Below are 17,610 nucleotides of genomic sequence, written 5' to 3'. Positions count from 1 at the left end.
ACATGTTAGTCGTAGACGTTCCGTGGGAACTTCGTCTCAGGGAGTGTCTGTGGTCTCAAGGACCAATTTACCATCATGCTTTACAGTCGCTGGGTTTAATGGCCTGGCCATTGAGACCCAAGTACTGAAGGACAGAGGTTTGTCTACTTCAGTCATTCCTACCCTTATTAAAGCAAGGAAAGCGACTTCCAGCAAAGTCTATTATCACACATGGAAGACTTATATTGCGTGGTGCGAATCTTTAGGATTTCCTCCACGTACCTATTCGGTGACTCGAATATTGGCCTTTTTGCAACAAGGGGTTGAGCAGAAGCTAGCCTTGAGCACCATCAAGGGTCAAGTTTCAGCATTAGCAATCTTCTTTCAGAAACCTTTAGCTACCAAGTCCTTGGTGCGGAATTTCATCCAGGGGGTGCGGCACCTGGCTCCTCCAGTCCGCGCGCCCTTACCGCCCTGGGATCTTAATTTGGTTTTGTCGGTTCTACAGAAACCTCCCTTTGAAAACATCAGGGAGATTCCCTTGCTTACTTTATCCCAGAAGGTGGCCTTCTTGGTGGCTATTACTTCTGCTCGCAGGGTGTCAGAACTGGCTGCATTATCATGCCAGTCCCCATACCTAGTGATTCATAGGGATAAGGTAGTACTTCATCCTAAGCCATCTTTTCTTCCTAAGGTGGTTTCAGATTTTCATCTGAATGAAGATATTGTACTACCTTCCTTGTGTCCTCAGCCCAAGCATCATCGGGAACATGCGTTGCATTCCTTAGATGTGGTTCGGGCAATCAGGGTATACCTGAAAGCTACGGAATCTTTCCGTAAGACGGATTCACTTTTTGTGATCACGGATGGCCCCAGAAAGGGTTTGCCTGCATCTGCCGCGACCATTGCCAAATGGATTAGACAAACGGTGGTACAGGCTTATTCTATTAAGGGTCAGAGTCCTCCGTTCCCTGTTAGGGCGCACTCCACTCGAGCGCTCAGTACTTCCTGGGCCTTTCGCCATCAGGCGTCAGTGGTCCAGGTATGTAAGGCGGCCACCTGGTCGTCGGTACATACCTTTACAAAATTCTATAAAATTGATGCGACGGCATCGGCGGATGCCTCATTTGGCCGCAAGGTTTTGCAGGCCGCAATTTGAGGAGACCGGTGGTCTACCTCGAGGGTTTTTTCTGTTTGGAAAAAAAAAAAAAAATTTTTTCTCTTTTTTTGTTGAGTCTCATCATTAAGGATGAGCATTGTAAACTTCTAGTTGGCACCGGTTGGGCCTTCTAGATTGGGTTTTTATTTCATTTTCCCACCCCTCAGTTGTGATACTGCTCTGGGACGTCCCGAAGATGGTGTATCACCAAGGACTACGTCTGTCAATGAGCGCTAGAGAAAAATGGATTTTTGTAAAATCTTACCGTAAAATCCTTTTCTCTTAGCTCATTGACAGACGTAGTCCCCGCCCCTCTGTTTTTTGAGTTGGGTTAAAATCTCTAAAGACTGCTTTTTCACATAACTGATTTGCTGAGGCAGAGAGAGAGAGGATATACCCTCTGGGACTGCCCCTAGGGTGTGGCCAGAGCTTTTTAATTTCCTGTCTAGTCCTGCTCCTGTGGAGGCAACATAACCCGAAGGTGGTGTATCACCGAGGACTACGTCTGTCAATGAGCTAAGAGAAAAGGATTTTACGGTAAGATTTTACAAAAATCCATTTTTTGCAACAGGAAGGAAACGACGGAGGATGAGCCACGTTCAGGTCTGCCATTGACAAGCAGAACCCTAGACATGATCTATAATTGATGGAGAAATTGGGCAATATCAAGGACACAGTGCGCACTATCATCTGCGAAGATTTGGGTAAACAGAATATTTGTTCGTGGTTTTTGCCGCACAAACTGACAGATGATCAGCCGCCGTATTCAGCCAGAGTAGCACTAGGGCTTGACAATGGATGTGGCTGCATGATAACGTGCCTGCGCACTGTGCGATCAATGTGCACCAATTCTTGACTCAGTACGACGTACCTGTTTTTGATCATCCATCGTACTCCCCTGATATGCTGCCTGCAGACTTCTTTCTATTTCCCCGCCTGAAGTGCGTTATGAAAGGAGCACGTTTTGCGTATGTGGCGGTAATTAAAGAATGTGTGACAACGGTTCTGGTGCAGCGCTAGAGAACATAGATAAGTCAGTTCAAAACAGTCTGTATATAGTCTTCCTGGTTTCAACAGTAAGTATCAACACTACCGATTACCAAATATACGTTCCGGCTGTTTTGATGAATAAGTCCGACCACCACCGAATAGCACCAAACAAACTGCCTCACCGTCAGGCTGAAAAAACTGTGTTAGACAAATATCTCAAACGCTGGCTCCTCCAGAGTTTCCTTTGGGTCTGCACCGTCACTCAATTGGCCAAAATAGTATTGCTCAATCAGACTGGTTGGTCTAATTGCCTCAAGAGATCCACAGATGGCCCCAATGGTGATAAAAAAAAAAACTCATGGAGCAGTATATTAAATCCAAACAGTGATTTATTAAGCAATAAAATATTACACTCACAAGAGATCAGGATGGCTTCAGTGTGTATTGTTGTTTGCAACTGAAAAGATGGCCGCTATGTCCTCCGGCATGATGATGTCACACGTCCCGGTGCCTGCCCAAATTATTGGTTGCCCTCTATTATATAGAGCTCTTCACAGATAAAAATGTCTCCTGAAACAAAACATCTCCTGTACCAAAGATTTAAAAAATTAGGTGCATTGATAGCTGTTTTGGAATTTTGTATACAATTTGTGGGTTATTAACCCCAGAGATACAATAAAAGTCCCATTTCTTCCCACATATATAGGGTGGGTTTTTATTTGATATTGTATTTTTTTTTTTTTTTTAAATGGTGTCTCCAATGTCCATTAACATATTTTGGATATTTCACCACATAAGGTATTCCAAATAATTTTTAACTCTTGAATTTGTTATTTTGCATATACTGTCCATCTAAGGCCCCTTTCACACATACGGTCCGTTCAGTTTATCAGTTCAGTCACGTCAAATGTATCCGTTTTTCGTCCGGTTTTTCGTCCGGTTTTTCGTCCGGTTTTTCGTCCGGTTTTTCGTCCGGTTTTTCGTCTGGTTTTCGTCTGGTTTTCGTCCCTTTTTCGTCCCTTTTTCGTCCCTTTTTCGTCCCTTTTTCGTCCCTTTTTCGTCCCTTTTTTCGGCCCTTTTTTTCGGCCCTTTTTTTCGGCCCTTTTTTTCGGCCCTTTTTTTCGTCCCTTTTTTTCGTCCCTTTTTTTCGTCCCTTTTTTTCGTCCGTTTTTTTTTTGTCCGTTTTTTTTTGTCCGTTTTTTTTTGTCCGTTTTTTTTTTGTCCGTTTTTTTTTGTCCGTTTTTTTTTGTCCGTTTTTTTTGTCCGTTTTTTTTGTCCGTTTTTTTTGTCCGTTTTTTGTCCTTTTATCATCCGTTGTTATCCTTTTATCATCCGTTTTTCTTCAGTTGTCGTCCGTTTTTCATCCGTTTTTCGTCAGTTGTCATCCGTTTTTCGTCCGATCCGTTTTTTTGACGGATGAAAAATAGGGCATTCATCCGTTCAAAAAAATGGACATTGACAGAAGCGGATGAAAAGGGATGTTAACTGATGATCATCCGTTGTCATCCGTTTTTACATAGAGATACATTGATGTCTGTTTTTCATCCGTCAACGGATGGATGAAAAACGGACAAACGGACAGCATGTGTGAAAGGGGCCTTACTCTTGTAACTTACGGCTGGCAGGGATATATCTTGCACATTTATTCAAAAACATTGTTTTTGCAGTCATTTAACCATTTTTTGTTTCTCAAAAAGGTGTAATTTAGTGAATTTTGGTTTGCAGATCCTATTAACCAGTCCGGGTTAGGGAACTGATGACTTTATTGCCAATACTGGCACGTGCAAAATTGAAATTCTTTTAGAATTAGACCCCGTTCACACTGGGGCAACCTGTCAGGTGACCTGGTCGCCTGACAGGTCGCCGTAGGTCGCCTGCCATAGAGAAGCCGTGGACACGTTCTAATAGGAGCGACACAAGTCGCTCCGACTTAGAAAAAGGGTCCGGAGCTTCTTTGGGGCGACCTGGAGCGACCTGCATTTACTTCAATGATATGAAGTCCGTGCCGGCCGCTCCGAGGTCGCGGTGCGAGCTGCGCACCGCGACCTGTGAAGTCGCCCCGGCAAGTAGCGTCACCCCAGTGTGAACGGGGTCTTAAACAGAAGTCTTGCACTAAAAATATTGTACCTAACATTGATACGTCTTTAGCATTGGGCTTTAAAAGTCAGTTTATGATATCTCTGGTTGGAAGGACCATCTAATTGCTGTTTATATACAAAGATGCATTGAGGTTGTTTATATCTGGAATGCTGTAGTTCAATATAGAATTTTTTTTTAAGCTATAAGGAGGTTTAGAAAACTAAATCTCATTTTGAGATGAAGTGTATCATGGCAAAATTGCAAGAGTTGCCCTTAAGTGTCTGTTGATGGGATCAATAAAGTGCATTTGGTATCTTCAAACAGCCTTCAAAACAAACGTCAGTAAAAAAAAAAATAGGTTTTTAACCTGGAATCGGGAGAGCGCAAACGATCAGTTTCCATAAGTTTCCAGCATTAACCACAGTTCGGCAATTTAGAAGAAACCACTAGTGCAACATATGTAGAAATAAAAAATCAATGTAGGTGTTGTGCACTGGAGCCGTAAACTTAAAAGGCTGTTATTCTGTCAAGATAATGGTTTTTTGCTGATAAAGTCTTTTTTTCGTGATGGCTGGTAAAGTTTATGGATTACCAGTGTAACTTTCGCTGAGGTAAAAAACTCTGCTAATACATGGCACTTAAGGACAAATTGTACCCAGATCTAGAGTGTTTAACTGCTTCATTGCCTTGGCGTTTGACTTCCGAGAGCCAAGGTTAGCCACAGAGAATGAGATTTTTCATCATTTTATATTGTATGGATGGAATCTTGTACTTGCTTACTCTGGTGTATCCCAGGGAAGTCTTTATCATGAAAGCGGAGTTCTACTCAAAAGTGGAACTTCTACTTATCTGTCCCCCCTCCCTCCGGTGCCACGTTTGGCACCTTTCGGGGGGGGGGGGCGCGTAGTAGGTAGCTGTTTTTGACAGGTACCCTGTCCCCGCTTTCATCGGACCTCGCTCGAGGTACATCAGCAGTCCGGCCCATTCCTCTTCTTCCTTCTGCTTTCTGGCCGGTGACCGAGTGCACCATGCTTCGCGCATGCTCAATAGTGACCCGGCCGTGAAGCCATAAGGCTTCACTTTTGGGTTCCCTTACCGGAAATGGCGGCGGCAGCATCTGACAGCCGAAACTTCGGCTGCGGTGTCTACATCACTGGATTGCAGGACAGGTAAGTGTCCTAATAATAAAAGTCAGCAGCTACAGTATGTGGAGGCCGGAAAACCACTTGAAGTTTGGTTTCTAGGCAATGAGTGGGAAATGTGGAAGAATGTAGGCAGGTCCTGTTAGGAAGAAGCTATGTTATTATTTGCCTTTTTAAGGTATGGTTGGAATAGTTTGCGGGGCATATGGCCTGGAGCTGGAGGCGAGAGAGTGAGAGACGGAGCCTTATTTCTTCGACTGACGACAATGATAGGACACTATTCCTTCCACTGCCATCAATGATGGGGCACTATTCCTTCCACTGACATCAATGATGGGGTACAATTCCTTCCACTTCCATTAATGATGGGGCTCAATTCCTTCCACTGACATCAATGATGGGGCTCAATTCCTTCCACTGACATAAATGATGGGGCTCAATTCCTTCCACTGCCAACATTGATTGGGCACTATTCCTTCCACTGCCAACATTGATGGGGCACAATTACTTCCACTGACATCAATGATGGGGCACAACTCCTTCCACTGATATCCATGATGGGGCACAATTCTTTCCACTGCCATCAATGATGCAGCAATATTACTTCCACTGCCATCATTGATGGGGCACTATTCCTTCCACTGACACCAATGGCGAGGCAACATTTCCTCCACTTCCATTAATGATGGGGCTCAATTCCTTCTACTGACATCAATGAGGGGGTACAATTCCTTCCACTGACATCAATGATGGGGTACAATTCCTTCCACTGACATCAATGATGGGGCTCAATTCCTTCCACTGACATTAATGATTGGGCACTATTCCTTCCACCGACATCAATGATGGGGCTCAATTCCTTCCACTGCCATCAATGATGGGGCACAATTCCTTCCACTGCCATCAATGATGGGGCACAATTCCTTCCACTGACATCAATGATGGGGCACTAATTCTTCCACTGACATCAATGATGGGGCACTATTCCTTCCACTGACATCAATGGTGGAACAACAGTCCTTCCACTGACATCAATGGTGGAACAACAGTCCTTCCAGTGATACCAACGATGGAGCACTGTTCCTTCCACTGACATCAATGATGGGGCTCAATTCCTTCCACTGACATCAAAGATGGGGCACTATTCCTTCCACTGACATCAATGATGGGGCACTATTCCTTCCACTGACATCAATGGTGGAACAACAGTCCTTCCACTGACATCAATGGTGGAACAACAGTCCTTCCAGTGATACCAACGATGGAGCACTGTTCCTTCCACTGACATCAATGATGGGGCTCAATTCCTTCCACTGACATCAAAGATGGGGCACTATTCCTTCCACTGACATCAATGATGGGACACTATTCCTTCCACTGACATCAATGGTGGAACAACAGTCCTTCCACTGACATCAATGGTGGAACAACAGTCCATCCAGTGATACCAACGATGGAGCACTTTTACTTCCACTGAAACCAAGGATGAGGCATGATTCCTCCACCTACTTACCACAGGCACTATGTAATTTTTAGTAATCCCACTGGCCACCAAGTCTGAGACACTGTTCACTCCCACTGACCATGAGTCATTTTCTATGTCCACTGGACACAGTTTTGCCCCCCTAAAGTCTAAAGGACAGTCAACCGACCCTTTGTTTAGAAAGTTTGGAGACCCTTTATCTAGAGCTTATACTTTTCTTTTCATTTATTAATTTATTTTAATGAATGTGAACTCCTTTGGTAAATCCTTCTTTAGTTTCATTTCGGACATCTGCGCAAGCCCTGATTGTATACCTCATTTTGTTTTAGATAGTAGTAATTGGATGATAAATTTGTTTTCTTTCTTCCCCAGGTAAAAGTGATCCTTTCTGCGTTTTAGAAGTGGGAAATGATCGGCTTCAGACACACACGGTTTACAAAAATCTAAACCCTGAATGGAATAAAGTCTTTACTTTGTAAGTAGCCCATGCACAATATTTAGCTAGAACCTGATCATTTTCTGGAAATTATTAGTCTCTGTAGGTATAAGGCATTGATCTCATGAGGTATACTATCACCATACAAAACAAAAAACGTGTTATTAATAAAATCTCCCATGTAGTTTATGCTGTTGACAGAGTCAAATATTTCTAGCGGTCATTTGATAGCATGTTTGTTAAATAAAATGCAATTACTACCAATTGCAACAGGAAATGTGCGAATTGTCGAAATTTTCCTGAATGCTGCCAAATGTCTGAACAGTCTTTATATAAATAGTGGCATTCAAAAAAAGATTGTTTAATTTGGAATTGGAACTTGAGGCTTCTACAGTCATTATGAAATGTGAAGTTCTCAGGCTTTTTGTCGAGGCTGACTTGGGAAATGTCCGTGTTAGACAGTTGTTGGACAGCTGTATATTTATTTAACCAATTGCCGACCAGCCGCCGTAGTTTTACTGCGGCAGGTCAGCTCTGTCCCGGGAAACGATGCACCTGTACATTGCTTCGCGGGTCGCGCCCATTCGCCACAGGGGAAGCTAATCAGCGGGTCCAGCGGCTGCGATTGCAGCCGGGCTCCCGCGATCGCTCCCCGTGGAGAAAGTACAGTGGTCTGCCATTGTAAACACGGCAGACTGCTGTTCTTTCAGTTATGAACACCGGGATCCTGTGTTCACCCTATTTAGGAACACAGGGCTCTGTGTTCATGCAACACACCCAGCCCCCAACAGTTAAAAAGCACCCCCTAGGGACATATTTAATCATTTGATTGCCCCTGGTGTTAACCCCTTCCCTGCCAGTGTCGCGCTCCCGCTCACTCACGGATCCCCCCCGCGCGTGATCTTCTGTTACACCGGAAGAAAGGCAGGTGGCTAATGTAAACACAGCCGCCTATCATTCTTCCCTGTGTAACAATGGAGATCAGACGGTTCTACTATGTAGGACCGTTGATCTCTGTTCTTACACTAGTAGCCACAGCCAATCACAGTTAGAAACACGCCCCTAGGGACACACTTAACCCCTCCCTCTCCAATAAAGTTAACTCCTTCACTGCCAGTGTCACTAGTACAGTAACAGTGCATATTTTTAGCACTGATTACTGTAGTAATGTCACTGTTCCCCCCCCAAAAGTGTCAAAAATGTCAGTTAGGGGTCCGATCTGTCCGCCGCAATGTTGCAGTCCCTCTAAAAATCGCAGATCGCCGCCATTACTAGTAAAATAAATAAAAATGACATAAATCTTTCCCTTAGTTTGTAGACTCAATAACTTTTCAGCAAACCAATCAAAATACACTTATGGGGATTTTTGTTTACCAAAAATATGTAGCAAAATACAAATTGGCCTAGAATTATGAAAAAATTTGATTTAAAAAAAAAAAAAAAAAATTGGAAATGTTCTATAGCGGCATGTAAAAAATATATATTTTTTTCTCCATATTGTTCTTTTTTTATCGCACAGGTGATCAAATACCACCAAAAGATTGCATTTGTTGGGGGAAAAAAGGACATCAATTTTATTTGGGTACAGCGTCACACGACCACACAATTGTCTGGTAAAATAATGGCCTGGTCATTAAGTAGGTAAATCCTTTCGGTCCAAAAGTGGTTAACTGACTACTGCGCGTTCGTGCAACGCTGTACCCAAATAAAATTGATGTCCTTTTTTCCCCACAAATAGAACTTTCTTTTGGTGGTATTTGATCACCTGTGCAATTTTTTTTTTTTTTTTTTTTTTTTGCGCTATAAACAAAATAAAAGAGCGACAATTTTGAAAAAAAAAAAATTATTTTTGGTATATAACCTTTCCAATAAAAAAAAATAAAAATCGAATTTTTCATAATTTTAGGCCAGTTTGTAAAAACAAACTAATGACACTGGCAGGAAAGGGGGTTAACTCCAGGGGCGGTCAAAGGGTTAAATGTGTCCCCAGGGGGTGCTTTCTAACTGTGGGGGAGGGGGGATGGGCTTGCTGCATGAACACAGAGACCTGTTCATACTTGTTTTCATACAATTACATGGTACAGCAAGCACATATCAGGAATATGAAGTGTTGAGGTAAAAAAAAACGCTTTAATATATGTGGAATCGTTTCCTTGTTTTTTTTCGTCATGTGAATGTAACAACCCCTAGCATGATCCTAAGAGGAAAAAAAAAAGCTTAACCACTTCAATACCGGGCACTTTTCCACCTTCCCGCCCAGGCCAATTTGTAGCTTTTAGCGCTGTTGCATTTTGAAAGACAATTGAGCGGTCATGCAACACTGTACCTAAACCAAATTTGTAATTTTTTTCTTCACAAATAGAGATTTATTTTGGTGGTATTTGATCACCGCAAGGATTTTTCTTTTTCGCTAAACAAATAAAAAAAAGTCAGAAAAGTTTGAAAAAAAAAGAAAAAAGTTTTTTTGTTTGTTATACAATTTTGTAAATAGGTTTTTCCTGCACTGATGAGCACTGATAAGGCTGCACTGATGGGGTGGCACTGATAGGCGGCAGTGATATGCAGCACTAATGGGCACTGATAGGTAGCACTGATATGCAGAATTGGTGGGCACTGATAGGCGGCACTGACGGGCACTGATGGGTGGCAATGATGGGCACCGGGGGGCACTGGTGGGCAATGATGGGCACTGGTGGGGAGGGCACTGGCAGGCTCCCTGAGCCCTGATTGGCATCCCTGGGGTCATGGGTGGGCATCCCTGGTGATTCTGGTGGCACCCCCTCAAGGGTCTGCAATGGTAATCAATGCTCTGATTACCATTACAGACCCGCCCCCCCCCCCCCCCCCCGTCAGGAGAGCCGCAGATCGGCTCTCCTCTACTTGTGGCACGAACTGAGGAAAGCCAATCAACGGCTCTTCCTATTTACTATGTGACCAGCTGTGATTGGACACAGCTGGTCACATGGTAAAAAGCCTACGTCATAGGCTCTTTACCGAGATCGGAGATGTGGGGGGCGCACAGAGTGCATTATCCTGCCGCTGTCATGTGATGTCCGGTCAGGATAATGCAACCACCTTCCCGCCGTCATTTGCCTATAGGGCGGGCGGGAAGTGGTTAAAGTAGAACTATAGGCAAAACTTTTTTATTTTGAAATAGTGTAAGGGAGGATTATAACCCTCAGTTTTTTTTTTTTGTTTTGTTTTTTCCACCATCTGTGTCCCATTGCGGAGATTTCCCTTCACTTCTGCCCCATAGCCAAACATGAAGTGAGAGGAAATCTCTGCAAATTAAGGGAATTTCTTGGGGACCCCCCAGGTCACCAGAACTAGTGTCCCCATTGGAAGATTTCCCCTCTATTACTTTTATGGGGGCAACTCAAAATGTGGGATTTTCTTTTAATTTCACTTTCAATACTAATGGTAAACAGGAAAAATAGAGAGGATGAATCTGCCTGGAGAATTATTTTGTTAGGGGCCCATTATTAAGAATTTTCATAATATTTCATCTTAGAAGGCAGATGTATAGGGGGTATTTTTAGGTATCTACTTTATATGTTTTTTTTTTTTTTCTTTCTAAGAAAGTTTATTCAGACAATTCAAATGTTCATTTTGATGTACTGAGTGAAAAATCAAGCATTTAAGAGACCAAAATTACCACCTGCGACTGAATAAAATCAGGCATATTTTGTCTGCAAGAGATAATATACAGTAATCTTTATCATTCCTAGTGACAGTTTACTGCCCCTGACTTTGAATGCCCATGTACCCAGATTGCGTGCCTGCTGAAGATAAATTCGGGGTCTGTTTATAAAAAAAAAAATAATTGCTTTGTGAATGTCTCCATATTTGTACAAGCATAACAAATAATTCCCATAATGTTTAAGGCCCCGTTCACACTGGGGCGATCCGACTTCCCGGGGCGACCTCACAGGTCGCGGCGTGCTGCTCGCACCACGACCTCGGAGCGGCCGGCATGGACTTCATAACATTGAAGTCAATGCAGGTCGCTCCGGGTCGCCCCAAAGAAGCTCCGGACCCTTTTTCTAAGTCGGAGCGACTTGTGTCCCTCCTATTAGAACGGGTCTGCAGCTTCTCTATGGAAGGCGACCTGTCAGGCGACCAGGTCGCCTCAGTGTGAACGGGGACTAAAGGGTATCTCCACTTTTGTGGAGAAAAAAAAATCAGCAAATAAAGAAAAAAATAATATAGCGTTTATAATTGCGACACAACTCCTATTGTTATTAAAAATGACCTTTCCTTTTCAATCTGCAGCTAATGCAATTTTCTGAAATTGCAATGCAATATGGCTACCTGGAGCTGTTCTATACACAGAATGTATACTGACCACACCCCCAAAAACATCATTTCCTGTTTGTGTGATTGGCTCACCAATTTTCCCAGAAGTCTGCACTAAGATATAAGTCAGATTTTTGGCATCCCCTGCAACAAAAATGTCATTTTTGGTGAGATACTCCCAATAGGAACACGTCTAAAGGGATGCAGGTCCAGCAGATTTCCTCATTAGAGCCATGCAGCTGCCACAGCTGATAGATAAATATGAAACCACTCCCATTTGACCCACTCAGCACAGAGGAACAAACAATGATTTCTTCAGAATAACAAAAGGTAGAAATTTGCAACAAAGTTTGTTCTAATCCTTGTAATGTACAGAGATCACCCAGAGGGGAATGTTTTTTTCTCAGCAAAAGTCGAGTTATGCTTTAGCCACTTCTGGATCGGAAGGTTTTACCCCCTTAATGACCAGGCCATTTTTTGTGATACGGCACTGCGTTACTTTAACTGGCAATTGCACGGTCGTGTGACGCTGTACCCAAATAAAATTTTTCTTTTTTTTCCCCACAAATAGAGCTTTCTTTTGGTGATATTCGATCACCTCTGTGATTATTTATTTTTTGCACTATAAACAAAAAAAGAGTGATAATTCTGAATAAAACACATATTTTTTTTATTTTCTGCTATATAACATTCCCAATAAAAAAAAAAAAAAATCAAATAGGATGAATCTGCCTAATTGGGGCCACAGACAGCAATAAAATCTTACTGGTTAGAATCCCTCTCCACTCTATCCAAAAACTAAAAATGTTTTGCCTTTAGTTATACTTTAAGAACATTAACATATGAGAGTTAATAGGCTAAAAACCTTCGATTGCAGAGTCTATGGAGAATCATGTGCAAACAGCCGAACAAATGGGTGTTTAACAGAATAAGCCTACAGATGCAGAGTTAAGAGAAACATTTAGCAGTGGTATTAGTTCAGAATTATTCTTATTTATTCTGAAATTAATATGGAAGAATTTTTTATGTTTGCACCACCAAAAAAAAAATTAAATTTGGTGATATCATTTATCAGATTGAAAATGCACGGTTCTTTGTAGTGATGCCCGCCTGATATAAACCTAGGATATTTTGAAAGCTTGCAATTTTTAAGAAATTAGTCGGGTTTGGTTAATTGCTAATATATTGAAAGCTCCTTTTATATAAGAATTATGCAGTAACATTTGACTAATGTATATTTCTATATACAACTGCATAAAATAAAATCGTTCGGTATTGCCAGAGCTCCCCAGCCACTATCTCCATGTGCAACGGTTGTGGATATTATGACAACACTATCTAATTATTTGCATAAAATGACAACACAGAAGCCACCCACTGTGCCGCACTGAACCTTGGCATATCTCAAACACCTGTCACTGGAGCATCAGTGCGTTCTACTGGAAATACAGACATCTATTTTCTGAGGGGTCCAATAACTATGCTGTGATGTATTGACATTTACTCTTTAAATGGAAAATTTGCCTTCTTTTTGTAATGGAGTTTATTTTAATTTCATAATCTATACGTTGTTGAACGTGTGATTCAGATGGTATTTGTGTACAGACCATGCATGGACGGGCTTGATTTGCATATGTAATTAAAGGATAGCTCCACTTTCGTGGGGGGGAAAAAAAAATGGCAAATAAAGAAAAAATATAGCGTATACAATTATGACACAAATCATATTGTAAATGAATGTTATTAAAAAATGACCTTTCCTTTTCAATCTGCAGCCACTGTAGTTTTCTGAAAATGCAATATGGCTACCTGGAGGTGTTCTGTACACAGAATGTATACTGAACACACCCCTTAAACATTTTCTGCTTGTGTGATTGGCTCACTGATTTTCCCAGAAGTCTGCACTAAGATACAAGTCAGATTTCTGGCATCCCCTGCAACAACAATGTCATTTTTGGTGGGATACTCCCAATAGGAACATGTCTAAAGGGATGCAGGCCCAGTAGATTTCCTCATTAGAGCTCTGCAGCTGCCACAGCTGATTGATAATTAGAAAATTGCTCCCATTAGACCCACTCAGCATAAAGGCACAGTCAGTGATTTCTTCAGAATAATGCTGGCCATATAATATATGAAATTTGGTAATTTGGACAGTTCTTTCATTTTTCGGCCAGTTAATGGACACAAATTGGTAATGGGTTGTGACGTTTTTGAGCCGAAAAATGAATTACATATTTGGAAATTTTCTGCAGAATGAACGATAATTTGAAAGGGTAATGTGTTTCTGGTCAAAACGGTTTGCACTAGGTATATTCAAGGCTTTTTTTCAGCTGGAACTTAGTGAAACTCAGTTCAACCACCTCTGGCTCAGGCCCTCTGCTCCCTACTCGCCCCTATCACTTGTAAACACAGAAGTCTGGCTTCTCTGTTTATCAGTGACAGTTTGTCTCCCAACGGCTCCCTCCGATCTGACCTCTTGAATGGCACCCACTGAGTACATGATGAGAACAATGGAGATGCAGGTGCCCGGGGTGCAGTGCAGATGCCAACACCCCCACTGGGGGATCTCCCCACAAGTGAGAGAGCCACAGCTAACTACAGGGTGGAGGTACTAGAGCCAACTGTGTGCTTCAGCTTAATACAGCAACAAAAGTAAGACATATGGAAGGTGGTGGAGTTTTTAAGGAGGTGGGGAATAGATGGAGGCAGTGGCGGGAGGGAGGGTTTGCATGCAGAAGTCAGAGCTTGAAGAGGTTTGAAAGTGAGATGTGGATGGGGGATACAGAGCTAAGTAGCTGTGGAAAAAGGCTGAACTCTGCACTCTGTATGTAGCACACCCCTGAGTTCTGCACTCTGTATGCAGCGCACTGCTGAACTCTGCACTATGTACATAGTGCACCCCCAAACTCTGCGCTCTGTGTATAAGCCCTCCTTTCCGGAACTCTGCACTCCTGTTATTTAATGCCCCTTTAAGACACTCCCACGTTTAGTGAAAACTGACCACACCCACTATTTGATGCTGTTTGAAAGTTGATAAAGCTTGGGGTAGTCGTGGTTGAGTTCCTGTACCTAGTTCTGAGTAAAAAAGCCCTGGGTATATTTAAAAAAAGAACAAAAAACTGATCCATTTATGTCCATTGTACGATTTATCGGTCATCACATGATGGCACGACCGTTTGCTCTCACGGCCGAGTGTTAGTTTCTTGAAAATGAGTTTGAACGATTTTTCCTATAGTGTATGGCCAGCATAACAAAAGGTAGGAATCTGCAACAAAGTTTGTTATAATCCTTGCAATGTACAGAGATCACCCAGAGGGGAATGTTTTTTTTCAACAAAAGTGAAGTTACTCTTGAAGCTGTTAGGTTTGACTCTAATCAGATTCCAGCTGAACATTTTATCAGCCTTCCCTCGGATGCTGGTACCTGGTGTAAAGCGAGACACCCAGATCTTTTCATTGTAAATGGGAGTTTGTCTTGTGTGAGGTCTGGATTGAAAAGTTTCACAAGAAATACTGTAGACCATCCGGTCTTGAAAAAAAGGGAAGCAAAGCATGGCCATACCCATTTAGGTCAGGTAGTATTTTTATTTCATGACCTGAACACTAGACATGTGCGGTTGGTTTTTTTCCGAATAAATATTTGGACAAATTTTTAGTTATTCGGAGGTTCGGATATATCTGAATAACCAAATTACCGTACAAACAAATTGACCAAATTCTCTAAACGACTAAAGGAATTTCGTCCCGATTTTCCGAAATTCAAATTGAAATTAGACTCGAATTTTATATTGAATTTTAGTCGAACTGTGTTTAAACATATTGTTGTTGTTAAAAAAATGGGTGTGTAATAATGCTGTTTTTGTTAAAACGTAACTCCACTTTTGTTGAGAAAAAACATTCCCCTCTGGGTGATCTCTGTACGTTGCTGGAATTATAACAAACTTTGTTGGAGATTCCTACCTAATCATTGTTTGTTCCTCTGTGCTGAGTGGGTCAAATGGTAGTGGTTTCATAATTATCTATCAGCTGTGGCAGCTGCAGGGCTCTAATGAGGAAAGCTGCTGGGCCTGCATCCCTTTAGATGTGTTGCTTTTGGGAGTATCTCACCAAAAATGACATTTTTGTTGCAGGGGATGCCAGAAATCTGACTTGTATCTTAGTGCAGACTTCTGGGAAAATTGGTGAGCCAATCACATAAGCAGGAAAGTTATTTTTATGGGGGTGTGGTCAGTATACATTCTGTGTACAGAACAGCTCCAGGTAGCCATTTGCATTGCATTTTCAGAAAATTACAACAGCTGCAGATTGAAAAGGAAAAGTAAATTTTTAATAACATTCAATTACAATATGATTTGTGTCACAATTGTATACGCTACAGGTGTCAAACCGGCGGCCCTCCAGCTGTTGCGGAACTACAAGTCCCATGATGCATTGCAAAGCTGACAGTTACAAGCATGACTCCCACAGGGAAAGGCATGATGCAACAGCTGGAGGGCCGCCAGTTTGACACCCCTGGTATACGCTATATTGTTTTTTCTTTATTTGCTATTTTTCCCCCCAACAAAACTGGAGTTACCCTCTAAGCCAAAAGTGAAAAAGAGTAATTGTAATCATTTGATAAAGAATTATTTTTGTTTGTTCACGTTGCAAGTGTGAAATTGATAAAAAGAAACAAGTAAAATTTAAATATATAAAAACTTTTGTACTTGACATTTTTTTTTTTCTAGTTTCATAGTTTAATGTTGAAAGTAAGATACTACTTTTATTTATTAGAAAACTTTGCATATTTTGAATAAACTCATTATTAATAAAAACTGGATCAATGTGTATAAATAACAATCAGATATTTGGTTACTTGGCTGCTGCATTTGGATCGAGAAAAAAAATCGATAAATTTGAAGAAAATTTGAAAAATACATAGAGCAAATTTGAATCCCGAACACAAATTGAGCAAATCAACTAAATTTAATAAAAATAAACTACTATAATTTAAATGAAACCCAGTGCTGTATCGCAAAAAAATGGCCTGGTCATGAAGGGGGGGGGGGTGTAAACCCTCTGTAGGGCTAGTCATTAAATGTACTATTTCTTATCTAATATTAAGGAGAAGGTTAATGTCAAACAACTTTTCTGTTTCAGTCCTATCAAGGATCTTCATGACACACTAGAGGTGACCGTTTTTGATGAAGATGGAGATAAAGTCCCTGATTTTCTTGGGAAAGTAGTGATTCCTCTACTGTCTGTAAGTGAACACTGTTGATAATGTTTGTAATATATTTAAAAGAAAGAGCGGGCGATTTTAAATATTTTAGGCTGAAGCGTTTATAGAAAAAATGATGTAATGGATTGTTTTCATGTCCCCATTTCTAATTGCACATAGCAGTGAAGTCTACGTGATCAGGGGTTGGCAAAGCAATGGGTTCTTTTATGAAAAAGAACCCGGCACCAGCTGACACTCTCCTTCAGCATGCTGCTCCAGGGCTCTGTTGTTTGGTCTGTTACATACCCAGTCCTCCTGGGGGTGAAGGAGCATGTGTTCTCCTTCGAGGATGCAATTCTTAGGTTTGAATGGCCAATTCCCATGCCAAAGCACGGTCATGTGAGGAGAAGGAAAAAGTGCACCCAGTGTAAGCTCTGACACTATCCAAAACTGACCTTACAAAGGGTTAGAACTCCAATGGAGCCAAAGGTGGAGACCAGCAATTTGCTCCAAATGGGTAAAAGAAAAGGAATTGGCAGCACTCCAGGTTGACTCAAAATCCAGATTTATTGACTGGACATTCAAATTATGACAATCGTGACAAGGTTACCTTGTCACGATTGTCATAATTTGGATGTCCTGTCAATAAATCTGGATTTTGACTCAACCTGGAGTGCTGCCAATTCCTTTTCTTTTATCAAGTTTTCACAGAGGCGAGCTGGGGCATGCACTTGTGTGAGTCATCAGGCAATTACACCACCTTGAGCAGTGAGTCCTTGTCTCTTCAATTCCAGATGGGCAAAGTGACAGTCTTTCTAAGACTCTTTGTAACAGTAGTGGAAACCAT

General features: G+C 41.7%; 1 protein-coding gene across 1 annotated transcript in view; it reads left to right on the top strand.

Annotated features, from left to right (window-relative positions):
* Nucleotides 1-17,610, top strand: part of MCTP2 (multiple C2 and transmembrane domain containing 2) — a 387,219-nt gene that overhangs the window by 274,452 nt on the left and 95,157 nt on the right. Inside the window, exons 13-14 of the mRNA XM_082254686.1 lie at nt 7,205-7,307; nt 16,703-16,805. Of these exons, the coding sequence (XP_082110812.1) occupies nt 7,205-7,307; nt 16,703-16,805 (206 nt within the window). The remainder of the gene's footprint in view (nt 1-7,204; nt 7,308-16,702; nt 16,806-17,610) is intronic.

Source organism: Pelophylax lessonae, assembly GCF_965119305.1.
Source record: "Pelophylax lessonae genome assembly, chromosome: 4".
NCBI lineage: Eukaryota > Metazoa > Chordata > Amphibia > Anura > Ranidae > Pelophylax > Pelophylax lessonae.
Note: the sequence above shows the minus strand (reverse complement) of the source record. Positions and strands in the feature narration are given on the sequence as shown.